The sequence below is a fragment of the Vigna unguiculata genome, chromosome 7 (genome assembly GCF_004118075.2).
Source record: "Vigna unguiculata cultivar IT97K-499-35 chromosome 7, ASM411807v1, whole genome shotgun sequence".
NCBI lineage: Eukaryota > Viridiplantae > Streptophyta > Magnoliopsida > Fabales > Fabaceae > Vigna > Vigna unguiculata.
This window is the reverse complement of record NC_040285.1, coordinates 19,109,480-19,127,492: the sequence shown is the minus strand read 5'-3', so window position 1 is coordinate 19,127,492 and position 18,013 is coordinate 19,109,480. Positions and strand designations below refer to the sequence as shown.

Here is an 18,013-nt window from a genome sequence, read left to right as displayed (position 1 = left end):
TTTCGTTTTAACATTGGGACCTTATTGAATCCATGTTTCATCTTCTATTCAGGATTTGATAAGTTGCTTTGTTATTGTTTGACACTTTTTGCACCATCTTACGTTTTCGTCACTGTTTTCCTATCATTCAATGGTTGTATTCCGTTTAGGGTTGAGCTTTGGTTCGCAATCCATGGAACACTAATTTAATGTGTTGATTCCTTGTAGATAATGAATTGAAACCTTGAGGTTACTATTTCAAATGGTAGAGTTTATCTTACTCTTCATTTAGATTTTTTTTTGTGCTTAATGGATGAAGCATTCTGTTTAAGCTTATTTTGCAGAATGGGTCATTTCGTTTTGGGGCTATTATCATGCTTAATGATGCCATTACAGATGAATGAATGAGTGTTTTGGTTAATTGCATGTTGAATTTCAGTTCTAATCTTCGCTTAGTTGATTATTTCAGGAGTTCAATAGAGTAATGATAGCTAATTAATTTTGTGACTTGTGATTGGAAGATTTCCATTCGAATAAGGGAATCAACACTGTTTTCATTACTGTTTTATCAAATTTTCATTACTGTTTTATTGTTTTGTTCAGTGCTACCATTGTAGTGTTGTGTTTCAGTGAGTGTGTGTTGATGTTAGAGTCATTGTAGTGGTGTTTAGTAGTTTTTATAGTGAAAAAAATTGTGTATGTTTTTAGCAAAACTTCAAACAGCAATAACATTTGCTCTAGTTATCGAAATAGGACACATTTTATATCGATTTGGGGTAGAATTTAATTTTTTTTGCAATGTCTACTACAACATGTGGAACAACAACTTTTGATAAGGAAGTACTAACTACAGGAACTTGTACTCTAACTTCCTTAATCTCCATATTTCGTGAAGATTCACTCCCACTGGTTTCATCATTCTTACTGAACCGAGCATTTCTAGTTTCAACGATTCTTGTACTATGGGTAGGACAATAAAACATATACCATTTTGATTTTTCTGGATAACTAATGAAATATCCACTGATTGTTCTTTCATCTAGTTTCTTTTCTTGCGAATTGTATATTCTTACTTCTACATGATAGCCCCAAACATGTAGGTGTCAAACTACGTTTCCTACTCGTCCACAACTCAAAAAGAGTCTTTGGAATAGCTTTACTATGAACCATGTTCAAAAAATACATGACAGTCTTTAAAGCACACATTCACAATGATACATGTAAACATGAATTACTTAACATACTCCTAACCATATCCATTAAGGTTCGACTACGCCTTTCTGATACAACATTTTGTTATGGTGTGCTTGACATTGTGTATTGAGCACAAATACCAAGTTTCTCAAGGAACTTAGCGAACGTCCCAGGGTGTTGTCCACTTTTATCATATCTTTCATAATACTCACCACCTCTACCAGATCTTATGATTTTCACTTTTCTGTCTAATTGTCTTTCCACTTCATTTATGTAAACTTCCAAGGCATTCACTGATTGGGATTTCTCATGCAGTAGATAGACATGTCCATAACACGAAAAATTATCAATAAAGGTGATGAAATACTTCCCTTTATTAAAAGAATTTATATCAAATGACCACATATATCGGTGTGTATGATTTCAAGAAGCCGAGTGCTTCTCGTGGCTCCTTTCTTTATATGTTTTGTTTGTTTGCCTTTAATACAATCCACACACACGTTCATATTAGTAAAATCTAAATCCGGAAGGATTTCATTCTTTACTAATCTTTGCATTCTTTCTTTGAAAATATGTTCCAAACGCTTATCTCATAAGTAAGAAGATCGTTCATCCACTAAACTACGTTTAGTGCCAACATTGTGATGCAAGGTCATAAGAGTTTCAGCATATAAATTATCCTAATTCAATTTATATAAATCATCATAAAATGTACCAGATCCAATCATAAAAATACGCTTAAACAAATCGAAACAACCATTCCCAAACTTAAAAAAATATCCAACAACATCAAGTTTAGACAAAGAAATTAAATTCCTAGTGATATTAGGTACATAAAAGGTATCTATAAGGTCTAAGTGATATCCAGTGTCAAGGATTAGGCGATAAGTCCTGATTGCTTCCACTAGAACTTTCTTTTTATTGCCTATGAAGACGAACTTCTCATTTGGGTTTATGGTTCGGGTTGTAAGAAATACCTACATCACATTAGAAACATGAGTCATACATCTAGAATCAATCCACCACATATTATGGAGAACTTCAGTTAAGTTTATTTAAAAACATAAGCATTATGCTCACCTTTCTTTTCGAACCAAGCTCTACGCTTTATGCAGTCCTTATGGAAATGTCCAGATTTCCCGCATAAATGACATTTGTCATTTTTCTTCTGGATTTTTGTTGAGGACTCATCAATTTTCAATGGTCCTTTACCCTTTCCATGTTTCTTGGCAACTTTCTTTCCAGCTCCTTGATTCTTCACATATTGAATAGAATGGTTTCCTAAGTTCTTCAGTCGGGTCTCCTCCTTGTTAGTTTTGAAATGATGAGTTTAGCCAAGAAGGGGGGGGGGTGAATTGGCTTTATAAAACTGTCTCAAAATCTTAAACTCTTTTTCAATTGAATCTAATGGACTGGAAAGTTTGGATGTAAATGCAGCAGACCAGTACACTTTCATTCGATTAAAATATAAAACAGCAGACTAAATTGTTCTTGATGCTATGAAACAGTCGATTAAAAATACAAATCAGTCGGCTAAAATACGGGAGAATTATGCCGAATGCAGAATTCCCGAATTCAACTCAAACAATAATCTTTTACATATAAGACATGTTCCAATCAGTATTTATAACAAGTATAAAGCCTCAGATTACACAAGAACGCATTAAATCATATCAAAGATCAAATTGCTTGGTTTTCTTGAGTTTTTAAAGAGTTTCAAAGAGAGGGAGATGAGGGAAAGAAGAATGCACAACTGTTTTTATATTGATTCACTCAATCACAAAGCTACATCTAGTTTTCCAGGAGAACCTGAGCCTGTTTTCCACTATATTCAAAAGTTTTACAGATCAAACACCAAGATTACACTTTTGAACACAAAGCACACAAGATTTTTGACTCACAAAAATCTAGAACCACAACCTACAAGAATCACACTTGCAGACCTGAAATCACATCAAGCAAACCATCCAGAGGCACAAGATGGTGGTTGTCCCTAGCATACCATACATGTGTTCTTCAAGCTACTCACAAGCCAAAATGCCTCCAAGATCAACCAAGATCTTCAAACACGAGTTGCATATGTGTATTGCAAAGAGAGAACGCTTCCCAGAGATGAATGACACGATTTCATTCAGAAAAACTCTGATTCGCATCTCTGCTCGCGAAAACACAGCTTATATAGTCTGGTTTAGTGAAAACAGTGGATTGAATTTTCCGTACAATCAGCTGATTTCACCTGACTTAAGTGAAATCAGTCGATTGAAAAATAATTCAACTGATTGAATGCATTCATACGAGAAACTATATACAACAAGCCTTTTAACCTGTTAAAACCCATTTTAACAGATTAAAAGAGACACACTAAGGCACACAAGACATCTAACCTATGTCATATAGCCTATCAACAATGTATAACACTAACACATTACATTTAACATATTATATACAGATTTAACAAACTAAAACTTAATCTTCAAGAGGATCTTCATCAATCTTCATCAAACACTTAAGATCTTCATGCACATGGCTTTATCAATTTTTTGCTTCAAGCTTACTTGTGCCAACACTCCTGAACTAGCATATTGTGCAATTCATGCACATTCCACTTGTCTTTCATGGTATTGTAGTTCATTTGGAACAGACCATACTCACACGGTAATGAGTTTAGAATGAATTGCATGAGGAAACCTTCATCTATTGCCATTACTAGAGACTTAAGTCTTGTTGTGATATTTTTTATCTCAATCATATGTCTGTGCATAGTACGCGAATCGTCAAACTTCATGGTTGTCAAAGTACTCATCAGTGTCCCAGCGAGAGATTTATCAGCAGTTTGGGAGCGCTCTTTCACAAATTTCATAAATTCTTTTGTGTTATCACTTTTGGGAAGAGCTGACTTAATATTGCTTGCTATGCTCATTCTTATAAACATTAAGCTAAGTTTGTTTGACCTTTCCCAAGCTTTGTAATGGGCTTTCTCTTCATTGCTATTGGCATCCGTGATAGCAGTCGGCTTTTCAACTTGAAAAGCTAGATCAAGATCCAACACACCTATGTGAAATTGGACTTGTTCACTCCAATCAGGGAAATTTAACCCATTAAAGACGGGAATAGACGCAATGTGCGAGTGTAAAGATATCGGAGTAGAGACTGCAATTAAAACATGCCTAACATTAATGCCTTGAGCCATAAAACTAAACCCTAAACCCTAAACCCTAAACCCTAAACATACCATACATAGCATTTTCATAATTTTTAATTCAAACAAATGGATGTCTTTAAACGTAATTTAATAAAACCTATTAATTGATTCGGCCAATTAAATTAAATCAACAAACTCATGCATCCATTTAATTATACAAACTCGTTAATGCAGCAGATTATGAACATACATAAGTGCCTTTTGTTTATTTGAAACCTTATTTATTAGTGAAAAAAAGTCATTAATTCAATTCCAACTAGAATTGACACTAATAACAGGTGCAGGTAATTCGTAAGCATTCAAATAAATGTTTTTTAATACATTCACGCACCACGAGACGAGATGCTTTTTAATTCATAACAAAACATTCAATATCAAATAAGATTAAAGCACAATGAGATGCATTTATTCAATGGCATCGAAATTCAATTCTCGTTCAATCTTCACCCAGTGACAATTTTCTCAATGCAATTTCACGGATGCAATTAAAATTATGTCATTCGCATTCGATCTTTGAAGCAGCGGAAAAAATAAAAACCCTTAAAACCTATAATTAGGGTTTATAATTTTAAAAATTCCCTAAATTCATAATTAGGGTTTATCTAATTAGGAAAAAACATCATAAAGGAGAAACATCACATAACAGGAGAATCATAAATCCTATAATAGGTGCTTTGATACCATATGTAAAACAATTAAGGATCTTTAAGATTTAGGATTCTAACAATAAAAAATAATAGAGCACTAACCTTAATCCATAAGAGATAATGTGAATATATGTTCTTCTATATTGTTGCATGTGACATCAATTGTCTTGTGGTGGAGACCAAGTGGGTCGAGTCACAATCGAATCGTGGCGCTTGGGTTGTTACACTCTTAAGTAAAAAGAGTTGTGCCCTAACTAATAGCTATAGCTTTTGCCTTAGTGGTAAGCGCTCAATCCTAACAATTGGTATCAAAGCCAAGGTCACAAGTTCGATTGCTGAGGGGGAGATTGTTGCATGTGGCATCAATATTGTCCCGTGAGGGTACCAAGTGGGCTAAGTCACAATCCAAATGGGATTCCTTGTACGATAATTGTTGAGGGAAAGATTGTTGCATGTGGCATCAATTGTCCCGTGACGGAGACTAAGTGGGTCGAGTTACAATCAAATCGTGGCGCTTGAGCTAAGTTACACTCTTAAGTAAAAAGAGTTACACCCTGATTAATAGTTATAGCTTTTGGCCTAGTGGTCTTTGCCTTTCTTTTCTCTTCTCACAATGGGTTACTGTGAAAAGAACCTTATGGCCAGAAAGAGAACCCCAATCCCTTTTATAAACCAACGTCTATCAAGTTGCCTTTCTTTTCTTTTATTATCACTTCCCATAATAAAAACCAATAGGTCTTTAAATTTTATTAAATCACAATTGGGCCATCATAATATTTCAACAAATGAGTCACTAATAGAATTAATTCGTCAATTAATTTTAACATTCAAGCCAACAATATTCTTAAAGTTATGGTTGCAAAACAGTTACATTTAATATATGTTCATGCGGAAACAAATAAGAGATGTTAGGGAAAACAAGTAATGCCTTACCTCAATAATTGACCTCTCAAGTTGGCTACTTCTTGACTTATACATGTCGCCTCCTAATGTAGGCGGTTTGGACCCTTAAGGGGTTACCTGCGGAGAGGGCTCCGACGATCAAGTCAATAAGGACTCTCAAAAGTTAAATCTCAAATTAGGGAATTAATGAAAGCGTACCTCTTAATTGTTGGGGTCCACATGTATTTATAGAGTCATTAAATGTGTCTGCACCTTCCTATGGGTTGGGTCCCTATTGAGTCATTTTGAGCTAATATCTAGATTTTCTATGGGCCTGGGCTGAGCCCCAATTCTGAGTGTTTGTGAGAGGCTTGAGTTCAAAGTTAATGGTCTCATGTTATAATGTGACATTTTATAGTAGGCGGTCTACGCCGCTATGTAACCTTGTTTAATCGATTATCCATCTACTGTTTTTATCTGGGACTATAGGTAGGCGACTTTAACCGTATAGTTATCCAAGTCCGGCTAGGTATAGTACACTATATATATTTGTATAATGTTCTTTTTTGGAGAAAACTTATGATAAAATTATGATTATCTTGACAACTTACTAAACTTAAGCACATTTTAAATTTTATATCCACTCAGAGTTGAAACTCTTGAAACATTCTTATAGCATATATGGTCATGGCAAAAACATGGTATTGGTAAAACTGTAAAATCTTCTATGGAAAGGTGTTTTAACATATCTTAATTAAAAAAAAATCCACCTTGTATGGTGTAGATTTGAAATATACTCAGTTTATTCTAATTTTTAAGTTGAAGATGTAATCACCTATAAGCAAAAATGTTTAATTATTTATTGTTTAAACTTTCTAAGCCTTTCTCGCCTGAAATCTTCGAACCTCTATTTTGTTCTTCATTTGGAAAATTTACATGAATCTTTGTATTCTCAATCCAAATTTTATCCAATATTTCAAGTTCAGTTGTGTTTCTTACGTAAAATAATCTCACGAAATCAAATTTGTGCGTCCTCTTTTCTACTCCACCTCTTCAAGATCTTTTATCGTATTCTCTTTAATTGATTAGTCAATTTTATTGCAGAAGCCTTGCATGTACTGTTTTATATACGATCAATATATATATATATATATATATATATATATATATATATATATATATATATATATATATATATATATATATATATATATATATGCATCATGTTGTTGCATGCATGCATTAATACAGATTCATGCATCAGATGAAGTGAGACCGAGTTGGGTGAGATGATGATGCATATCTTGAGGGTGAACATCAAGGTTTGGTCGTTCAGGCTGAATCCAACGTCCATCATTGGTCCTGATCATGCCCTTGTTCGCAGCTTGTCTCCAATTTGGTGGAATCATGTGATGGTCTTTCAAGAAATCACATCCTTTATTCACTAGAGCAGGATCTCTACCACTCGCCAGCACGAATCTTTCACCCTTTCCATGGTATCTGCGCATCATCAACCATACAAAATGTCTTATGCCACAACAATAATTAATTGATTTTTCTTTCCACATCTTTATTACTACCCAAACCAATTCTTGGTAGTGATTGATTTCATACATAACAAACAATTTTCATTACTTTTGTTCAAAACAACTTCACAACTCTCATTGATTTCAACATAGTTATTGTTCTACTTAATAGAATTTATTCATTTATTTTACTACATCATTATCTAGAGGTTTATCTAATAATACCTTTCTTCAAATAATATGTGAAAAATCTATCATTTACACCTCATTTATTATCTCTCTTTAACCACTTTAGTTCTTTTTTCAAGCTTTAATTATACTTTGAATTTCTAAAATACTAAAAACGCATATGACCCACTCTTAAGTAGACATACGATCTTTTAAAATGTTTATAATGCCAAAAGACATGTTACTTATTAATGTCACTATGATAAAAAAAAAGTTATATGTTTTCGATGTACTTATTAATGTCACTATGATAAAACAAAAGTTATATGTTGTTGATGGGTCTATTGAGAGGAGTTTTATTGGGAAGATATAATACTAATGAGACTTGAGTTCAAATCATATAAGGAATTAACACTGCTTCTAATCCAAACTTAAGGTAATGAGTTTATGAGTTTTCATCGTTATATTGGGTTCAACTTTTTTCATATTTATCAATATGAGACTTGGACTCACTTAGATTCTCAACAATCCCAGGACAAATCTCTTCCACATTAGTACAGTTCCCATCAAGTGGAAGTATTTTCAACCATGAACATCCATTTGTCATTCATCTTAATGGGACACACAAATAAGACCTAAGTCAAGTTCACATAAGATATTAACAAAACTTTCAAACCAAAACTTTAAGATAATGAATTGTAGATTTTCATCATTTTATCGTGGTTAACTTTCTCCTATCTAATCGATGTGAAACTTAAATTTACACTTAAATTAATTTAACGGTTGGAGTAATATATTAATAAGTACATAAATTTATACCCCACCATTTACAACTTTTTTTTTGAACAATTTAATTTAATATTTTATGAATATTTAGAGTTGTTAGAAGGTTGTTTAGCAAAAACAGAAGTTCATGGTCAACATAATTTTTCCAATGTTTTGTTTTTTCACGATCATTTGATATGCTCGATGGCTGTAAGAATACATATGGTTTCTTAGGTTTGACCAAAGAACTATTACTAGCAATGTAAACACGAAATTAACAAATTATACCGAGCTTCCAAGAAAGCAGAGAAAAAAAAAACTCTTGACGTGCCAATCCCTAGGACTAGTATTTTGTCTTTGCTAGTATATTCAATATGGCTTCAACTTCTCCAATAATGAAATTCATGCATGTCAATGCCACTAGCTAGTAATTTATGATGCATATATGGTCCCATTCTTATCTTCCATATATCTATTTTATTACCATATTACATATCTATATGAAGACCAACAAAAATGTTCAAGTGATGCATCACTAATTAATTCAAATATTGATCGAGTCCCTGTATAATACCAATCTGTCCCTTTTCCTCAACGGAATCACTATTTAAATACTTGTCACTGGCATTATATTAGGTTGCTCATATCATCATTATCATCAGTTATTGCTTCTTAAAATAATCAATGCCCACTAAAATCTATCCCTATCTCACCTAATAGCGACATAAGTTACAACTAATATATTATGTTATTTATTCTTCTTCACAAAACGTGCTATATCATACTATACCATTGCCAATTATACCTTCTCTCACAACCGACAAGTTTTGAATACAAATATTTTCAATTGACTATTTTGTTCTGAATTGATCTATCAATTTTTGAGTGTGAAATTAAAATTTTTATATTTTATACTTTATACTTTTTGGTTAAATATGTTTAGTTCATGGAGTGAAAATTAAATTTGTTCTTTTTTCGAACTTTGATCTTTAACTCTAAAAATAATAGATATAATTTTTTTAATTTTTTTATATGTTAAATGATATTTTAAACTAACTTTTAAGTTGGTTATATTGTTTAACACATTATAATTTAATATTAACTTAAAACACTCCTTGCCCCTAAAACAATTAGCCTCATTGAATTAAAAAGATTTAAAACTAAAATATATCAAAATTTATATATATATATATATATATATATATATATATATATATATATATATATAAATTTTAATTTTGCATATATATAAATTAATGGACTACAAACATATATAACTGTTAATATTTTATTTTGATTTTAATTTGTTAATAAAATAAATTAATTCAATTAATCGATTTGAAAAAAATAACATGTAAGTGATAGGGCAACACAAAATTACACTGATTATATTCCAAAAAAATATTGGTATTTAACACTACCTCATTAATATTTACTTTATCCTTTCTTTGAAAATATAAAATTTAACTTTTTGTTAAAACTATTTTAACTTTTTAAGAATTTTCAAATGATTGTGTCGAATAATATTTTCCCATTCCAAATCATTTATAATCAATCAAAAACTCATAAATAAACTACCATGATTAAGAAAATATGCAACACATAACACATAAAAGAACATAACCCGTTGCAGATTACATATGCAACAAGACTTGCACGATTTATTCTACCCTTGAAGGGTGGTTGGTTCAGGAAAACAGCAAAGCAAACATGTATGTACGTACACATACACAAAGATTCATGCAGAAAAGGGTAAAAGAAATGAAAGTGGTTGAAAGATGAAACTGACCCGTCCAGAAGATGCAGAAGAGCTTCCAAGTTATGGGCACAGACTGCATCAGCATTGGGATTCAGAAACGGCGATTTCCGGTGGTCCAGCGCCAGCTCCACCCCGACGTGCGAGTAGCTCCACGGCAGCCCCTCAGCCACCTTCATCACCGCCGCGGGTAAGTGCTCGTTAAACAAAACTCCGGGAGCCTTGGGCACCACGTCATGCACGTTCACCACCCTCAACACCTTCACCCCCAGTCTCTCCAACCTCTCCTTAAACCTCACGTTCCCCACCCGCGGCCCCGAAAACGACATCACTGTAACCGCCACACCTCTACTATCCCTCATAACATTCACTCCCGTCTCCACAATATCATACGCGCTCAAAATCGCCAACGCACTCCCCAAACTATGTCCTGTTATTGTAATGCTCACTTCCTCGTCGCTATAAATCTCCAGCAATCTCTTCACCTCCGTCAAAACCTGTTCCCGCGCGGAGAACTTGCAGTAACCGCAACTCTCTTCTTTATCCGTGTAAAGATCTAGAAACCCTGACTCCACCTTCACCGTCTCATCGGGACACGGGATCCCGTTTGAGGAGATCGGTTTGAGGAAATCCATGAGGTCCGCCACCCACTCCAGGCACGTGACGGTGCCGCGCCACGCGATCACGATGTCTCGTCGGCCTAGACGGGTGGTCATGGCGTTGTCAGAAACGGCGACGTACCCCGCCCAATTGGCGTGCTTGCTCCACATCTTAGACCAGCGCGAGTGCTTGAAGAAGTTGGGGAGGTTGATGTTAGCCGTTGCGTAGAGGTAGCGCGTGACGGTGTAGCCGACGCGGGGCATTTCGAGGGAGGAGAAGAAGTTGTGGGCCGTGAACCTGCAGCTGCCGCAGTACTTGGAAAAGGGGTCGAAGTCGAAGGCGTCGTAACAGGCCTGGGCCATCTCGCCGTAGCGGATCATTTCCATCCGCATGAGCGGGTCCATGGGCTCCAGAAGCCCGGCCCAGTTGTCCTCTCCTTGGATTTGGCGCCAGGCTTCAGGGAGGCGCTTCAGGTGTTCCTCTAGCTTTGGTTTGTAGTTGTGGGTATGCGTTGTTGCTTCCTCGTGTTCTTGCTCTCTCACGGTGGAGGTTGAGGAGTTCTCACGTGTGCCTAGTTTGATTGAGTTTTGGGTTCGTGTGAGAGGTGTATTCAATTTGGAGTAGGGTAATGAGAAGGTAAGTTGGCGCGTTTTTGGGAAGGGAAAGAACATGTTTGAGATTGAAGGAGCAGCCATGGCCATGTTGTTGGGGAAGACGCCTTCTTCTATAGACAAAGGAAAATTATACCTTCTTCCTACATTTATATAAACTATTCATACCCTAAAAATATTTTCAATAAAATAATAATAATAATAATATAATAGGTGTGTACAACCTGGTGGATTTGGAATCGCATTGGAGTGTGTTTTATTCTTAATTAATTTGCATTGACGATATTATTTTTGTTTTTTTTTTCTAATTTACTGATCTGTGTCATTCATATACCGGTAAGTCATTTAATGGAAATGGAAATGGGAAATAACTTCTCAACAACACGAGACTACTATATTCACGACCTTCAAATCTATCTTCTAAATAATTTTAAATTAACAAGTGGAGGATTGATTAGGTTTAGAAATGGAGAGCAGTCACGAACTTTAAGCATTGATAAAAGAATTTTCACTTCAATCAAGAAAATTCAGAAGAAAAAAACAAAAATAAGTTTTTATCATCTAAAAAGAGTTCATCTAAAAAAACATAAAATATTATTAACAAATAAGTCAATATTTTACCCAACTCATCACTTAACAAATAAAGCCAATATTTATCCAAGTATTTATATTAAATCTAGTATTATATCAGGACTTAAAACTACTACACTCACAATTAATTAATTTTGATAATTTATCTAAGAAGCCAATCAATTAAATATGGACAATTATCCCAATTTCTGAGAGTTGACTTTAAACTTCCTTGGAAGTATCATAACGCTTTCTTTAAAGTTCTCAAGACTTTTATCTAGAGTTGTCAAAATAGGTAACTCGGCTCTGACTGACTTATTACGGGTTGATCACTTAGTCAGTCAATCCAACCTGACTCACTTATTAGCGAGTCAAAAAAATTCGAACTCGGTTCGGTCCACCACGGATTAGTAAGTTAGAGTTGGCTCACAGACTTACTTAATTAAAAAAATAATTTTTTTAATTTTTTTTTGTTAAAACTAAATTATAATTCTAATTAGAATCTAAATAAACTTTAATATAATCCAAATACAAACTAAAATCACAAAAATACAAATTATCTATGTGTTGCCTAAAAATATAACTTAGCATGACCCAAATGCAAAGCCCAACTTAACAGAAAATACTTGTGTGACCCTTTATTTAGCCAACCCGGCTCACCACGGGTTTAACCCGGGTGAACCGGGTCAAAAATCAACCCGTATTAAAATTTGTAAAAATATTTCAACCCAACTCAGTCTGAACCTGTGGTGAGCTGAATTGGCTCGCGGGTTCCAACCTATTTAGATAGCTCTACTTTTATCTTAATCTATCATCTAATTAATCAAAAATTTTATCACTTAATTCATCCTAATGTTTCGCATGTGCCATACGTTTTTTTTAAAGAAACAACTTTAGAAATAAAAAAACAACCTTGAGCATGAGCATTACATTATTGAAGTAACTAAATTTGTCACTAATAAACCCATATATACACATCATTCCCTTTTACATTATTTTTTCAATACAAACAACTCCAACAATTAAATGTACAAGGATAATGGTAGGTTTACAAACTTACACTTATTTGACATGCTTTTTAAAAGAATAAAATAAAACTAATGTGTTAAACGAATGTACAAATGCTTCACTGTAATTTTTTCCAATATATATGGAGCAATTGTCCAAAGTTGCTTCAAGTATATCTTGCAAAAAACTTTACATCATTATATTTATTAATTATTTATTTATTTAATTTATAAATTAATGGTTTTTTAAAATTTAAGATTCTTTTACATTATTATTACATAATATTTTTTTATCGCAATACTTAATTTGAAAAAATTAAACATAATATAACTCGCGCAATACAAAACATATTAAAATAATAACCAATTTTGTTGATTATAGTTTTCGAAACATTTTTTAACATGTTCCACCATATTTATTTGGAGTTGATGATATCTCAAATCATGAACTTTTCTTCTAGGCATGTATGGTTCGAGATATATATGTTAATTGTTGACACGGTGTTGATGGAATCCAATTGAAGGTGTACAAACTTAGTGGTATCGTTCATATTGAAGAATCGCAGAAAAATAATTTAATATCGGTTAAAAAGAGTTTTTTATACTTGTTCTGGAACCTGTATAAGAAGCAGGAGTATAGAAAGTAGTTATTCCTCTATATCAGTTTCAGAATAGGTAGAAAAGGTCTCATTTTTATACTAGTTTCAAAATTGGTATAGAACTCTACTTGGAATGATACAATTTTTGTATATATAAGTCACTTTTATACTAGTTATGGTCAAAATTAGTATAAAAGTGGTTAATTCTACGCTGGTTATAGCTCCAACAAATATAGAAAAGTGCCGAGTATTTAAAAGAAAAAAACATCACTTTTATACCGATTCTGAGCGATATAAAAGTGGTTAGTTCTATATTAGTTATAGCCAAATTGGTGTGGAACTTTGTGTTTTTTTTTTTAAATAATAATTTTGTTTTTTCCCCTTACTACAAATAAAAACCTGTATATAATTTTCCAGAACAGCTAGACAATATGTATTTTTATTCAAAGCCAAACAATATTTCATCAATCTAGTATTTACATGAAATTCGTGAAATACAATCCTATCTTCTTCTTTTTTCTATCCTAACCTAACCTAATAACTATACATACAATATTTACATGAAAACTCATAAATTACCTAACATCGTCTTTTATAAACACTTGAAAGAAACAAAGTTCACTACTCACAAACTTCGTTTAAGCCTTTATTTTTCAATGGAGACACGTGAAAATTTATGCAAAGAAAAGTTTGAGTCAACAATCTTTTAGCGACAAATACTTATATGTGAGTTAAAAATTGTACATCTTACCACATTCCATAAGTCAATAATGTTTATGGATACGATTGTATGCATGTAACTCATCACATAATATGCACATTCTTAACTCCCCGGGTGACACAAGCACTACAAGTTAAATTCATAGAATATCATAAACTTAATAATTGTATTTCAATTATCTAAAGATTAACTACTTAGAGTTTGTGCATTGAACTGCAACTTCTTTCTAGAGGTGATATATGTTTCCTTCAACCTCGAATAAGCCTTAATCACTATGCAAAAGTTAATGTAAACCGTCTTTATGCCTAGTATGGAACTTAGTAAATTCAAATTATATAACACAACAAATAAGTTAAAACATAACTTACGATTCTAGTGTATTTTTAATTGTCAAATGTAGGTGACTTTTGTAATGAACACAAGAGAACCATAAGACTCTGCTGAGAAAGAATTATTAGCAATTACCAATGACCCCTGCAGATTCAAATAATATTAGATATAATTAAGTTTTACATAAAAATTTTTTGGTCATTCAAACAATTAACACATGGGCAATAGAATCTTCCGTTATTGTCTGAAACATTCATCTTTACAATTTCAAGAAATTGTTATACTCCACTCTCATTCATTTTTTATGCGTATAAAATTTATTCAACTTTGATCCATTGTTATTGGTAAAAACCAACACCTCTGCATTTTGGTGGAGCTAAAAAAAGTCAAACACGCAGTACAAACTATGAACTCAACCTTACCACCAAACCACAACACAAACAATTAATCTGTCAACATAACTATTCTATGTTGCTAAACAATTACATATATATGTTGCTAGAAATTATTTGGTGATTTTGATAACCACCCAAAATCCAAAACCATCTAATTAGTCTACATATGTGTTTCTCTTATAATTTCAATATAAGAGAACTACGCCGACCATTTTCTATCTAGATGAAGTGTCTTTTGCCAAATTTGGTATCATAAGTAGTTACAAGACACATTTCAAAATTATTCATGCGATTCATGAATGACAAAATTGGAAGTGATCAAAGTGGTGACAAATAAGTTATACTTCGATAACTTATTAATAATCCATATTGGTAGAAATTTTGTAATGAAACAACCATGATTTTATATTAAACAACAACTATCAACATTCATTGGAAAATTTAAAATGTGCCAACCATAACAAAGAATGAGTCTCGAAGCTTACCCTAGCTATGCTTCACCAAAACCCTAAACGAGGAGAACAAGCAGCCATGAGGAAGCCTCCATAGCACATGAGAGCGAAAATGCCAACACTTGTAACGCCATCACAGCTCGAGCAATGCCACCACGGGTCGAGCAATGCCACCACAGAACAAGCAACGCCAACACAAAGAGCGTTCGACGATGACTTAGACAAATACAACCAATGATGAGAATACTAAGCAAAGACATGGACGAATGCAACAAATGTGAATTGGACAAGAATAGGAAGAAAATTTTGACTACAACACAAATGCAAGCAGTGATGAGAACATAAATTAACGATGAATGACAAACCTTAGACGAATGTAACCAACGACGAACCTTGGACGAGAATGCGAGCAGGGATGGATGAATGGAAGCAAAGAAAGAAGAAGAGAGGTTTTAGTACAAAGAAGCAAAGCCGTTGGAATGGGAAGCGTGAAAGGGTGGGAAGAAAAGATGAAATCTTTTATATAGGTTATATAGTGAATAACCGGTATAGAATTAATTTTTGATACTAGTTCTAGGTCTAGTGAATTAATTTTTATTTCCATTTTTCCACTGCATCGATTTCTATATCAATTCCAACTCTAGCCGGTATAAAAAACCTAACACTATTTACAAGAATGGCACCACTTCACTTATTATAACAGGTGGATTAATATATATCTCTTATACAGTGTTTAAAAATGACAAAAATTCTTGAAGAAAAATTGAAATTAGAGTCTATCAATAAAATATACAATAAATATTAATGAATACTCTAGATATGATACAAATACACTATTTTAATTACTTACTTATTATCAAAGATATTATTTGAGTATTATGATACTTAAATATATATATATATATATATATATATATATATATATATATATATATATATATATATCCACTACTTATTACTAGTAATGTATGTTTGGAATTTTTTTAAAAATATGTAATAAAAGTAAAGTTATTGGTGATAGAAACATTTATTGAGAAAATCTTTAAATAACAATCAAATTTAGAGACCAAATATTAGTTATTATATTGACTAAGTTATATATCATGTTGTAAACTAAAAATTGTTGGTAATTAAAATAGTTTTTATTATTAATAAAATATTATAATTGGTTTGCGAATTAGAGTCTAAATTGATCTATATCATTAGTTGTCATGTTATGATACTACTTACGAGAATGGAAGGAACGAAATTGAGTGAGGTGGTTGAAGAAAATAGGACTTAGTTCGAAATTATGTTCCAGTCAATAGTGTTGTGGTTAAGGAATAAAAACCTCCACATAAGTTGGTTTGGGTAAGATGCAGTGGGTTCTCACCATCATTATGGAACAAAAAATGCTTCAGAATAAGCACTACATCTAAGATAGATGTTTGATCATTATGCATTGATAGTGAAGGCAACATGTATAGACTGGGGTCTGAAACTTATTAGGCCACTTGACATTTGGCCAAATGCAAATGGATTGAATAAGGTAGTGGAAACATCTTGGAAAAACCATTTAGTGAAAGGGTAAGGAATGTGGGTCTTAAAAAGAAAAACTCAAAACATTAAAGAGTTAATTATATTTTTCGTCCCTATACTATTATCAATTTTTGGAAATGGTCCCTCCCGCAAACGTTAAACCATTTTGGTCCTCATGATTTTGAAACTACTGATTTTAGTCCCTAATTTGTGAACGGCGTTAAGTCTGTGACTGCATGACAAACAACGTTCTAGCTAGACTCCTCATCTGCCGACACGTGTTTATTAAGATTGAGACATGTGTTGACACATGTTAAATAAAAAAAATCTTTATTAAATTAATTTAATTAATATTATATAATATATTAAATAGAAGATTTTAACATGTGCTTTTTATCTTGCATCAGCAGCAACATGTTCGTTCATAGTTCATAAGTGTTAAGTGAGACCGGTGAAAGTGTTGTTAGAGAAACATTTGGTCCGTGAAACTGTTTGTTTGCGTGGTGAAACTAGAATATGAAATGTGTGCGAGTAAGTGTAGAAGGTGTTCACGTGGTGCGTGATTGAGTTTCTCGGCGAGGTTGCAAGACCAACATTGGCTAGAAATAGAGGTAAGTGTCTTTACTTTCATTTCTTTTTTTGATTTAGGGTTTTGCTGCTTTTGATTTGGGGGAAAAATTATTGGGTGTTTCCAGTTTCCAACGGGTGTGTTACTTTAGTTTTGATTTCTTGTTGATTTTGATGGGTTTAGGGTTCTGTATTTGGTTATTGCACAGATGGGTTTTTCAGTCGTTTTCCATCACATGGGAAAGTTTGAAAGATTTAGGGGAAGGATGTTGCATTACGAAGGTGGAGAAAAGCATGTAGTGCGTGGACTGGATCCAGATATGTGGTCCTACTTCGAAGCATTGGGTATTTTGAAGAAGGATTTTAAGTATGATGGAGAACGTTATATGTGGTGGAAGCCTTAGAAAGGGAGAATGGATAGAGATCTAAGGCCATTATGTGAAGATAGGCATGCTTTGGAGTTGGCCAAATACCCAGAAAACAGAAACAAGGAAGTTGAGATCTATGTGGATCATTTGGTTAGT

General features: G+C 33.1%; 2 protein-coding genes across 2 annotated transcripts; both read right to left on the bottom strand.

The window, feature by feature from the left end:
* Positions 1-3,724: 3,724 nt before the first annotated feature.
* On the bottom strand, positions 3,725-4,363 carry LOC114191261. Its single transcript, XM_028080433.1, has one exon. It carries the CDS (start codon positions 4,361-4,363, stop codon positions 3,725-3,727), a length of 639 nt encoding a protein of 212 aa, XP_027936234.1.
* Positions 4,364-7,125: 2,762 nt separating this feature from the next.
* Positions 7,126-11,464, bottom strand: LOC114190135 (phospholipase A1-Igamma1, chloroplastic-like). Its single transcript, XM_028078917.1, has 2 exons — positions 10,153-11,464; positions 7,126-7,404 (listed from the first exon to the last, which is right to left on the bottom strand). Exons 1-2 carry the CDS (start codon positions 11,418-11,420, stop codon positions 7,158-7,160), a joined length of 1,515 nt encoding a protein of 504 aa, XP_027934718.1. The 5' UTR covers positions 11,421-11,464; the 3' UTR covers positions 7,126-7,157.
* Between the last annotated feature and the right edge of the window lie 6,549 nt (positions 11,465-18,013).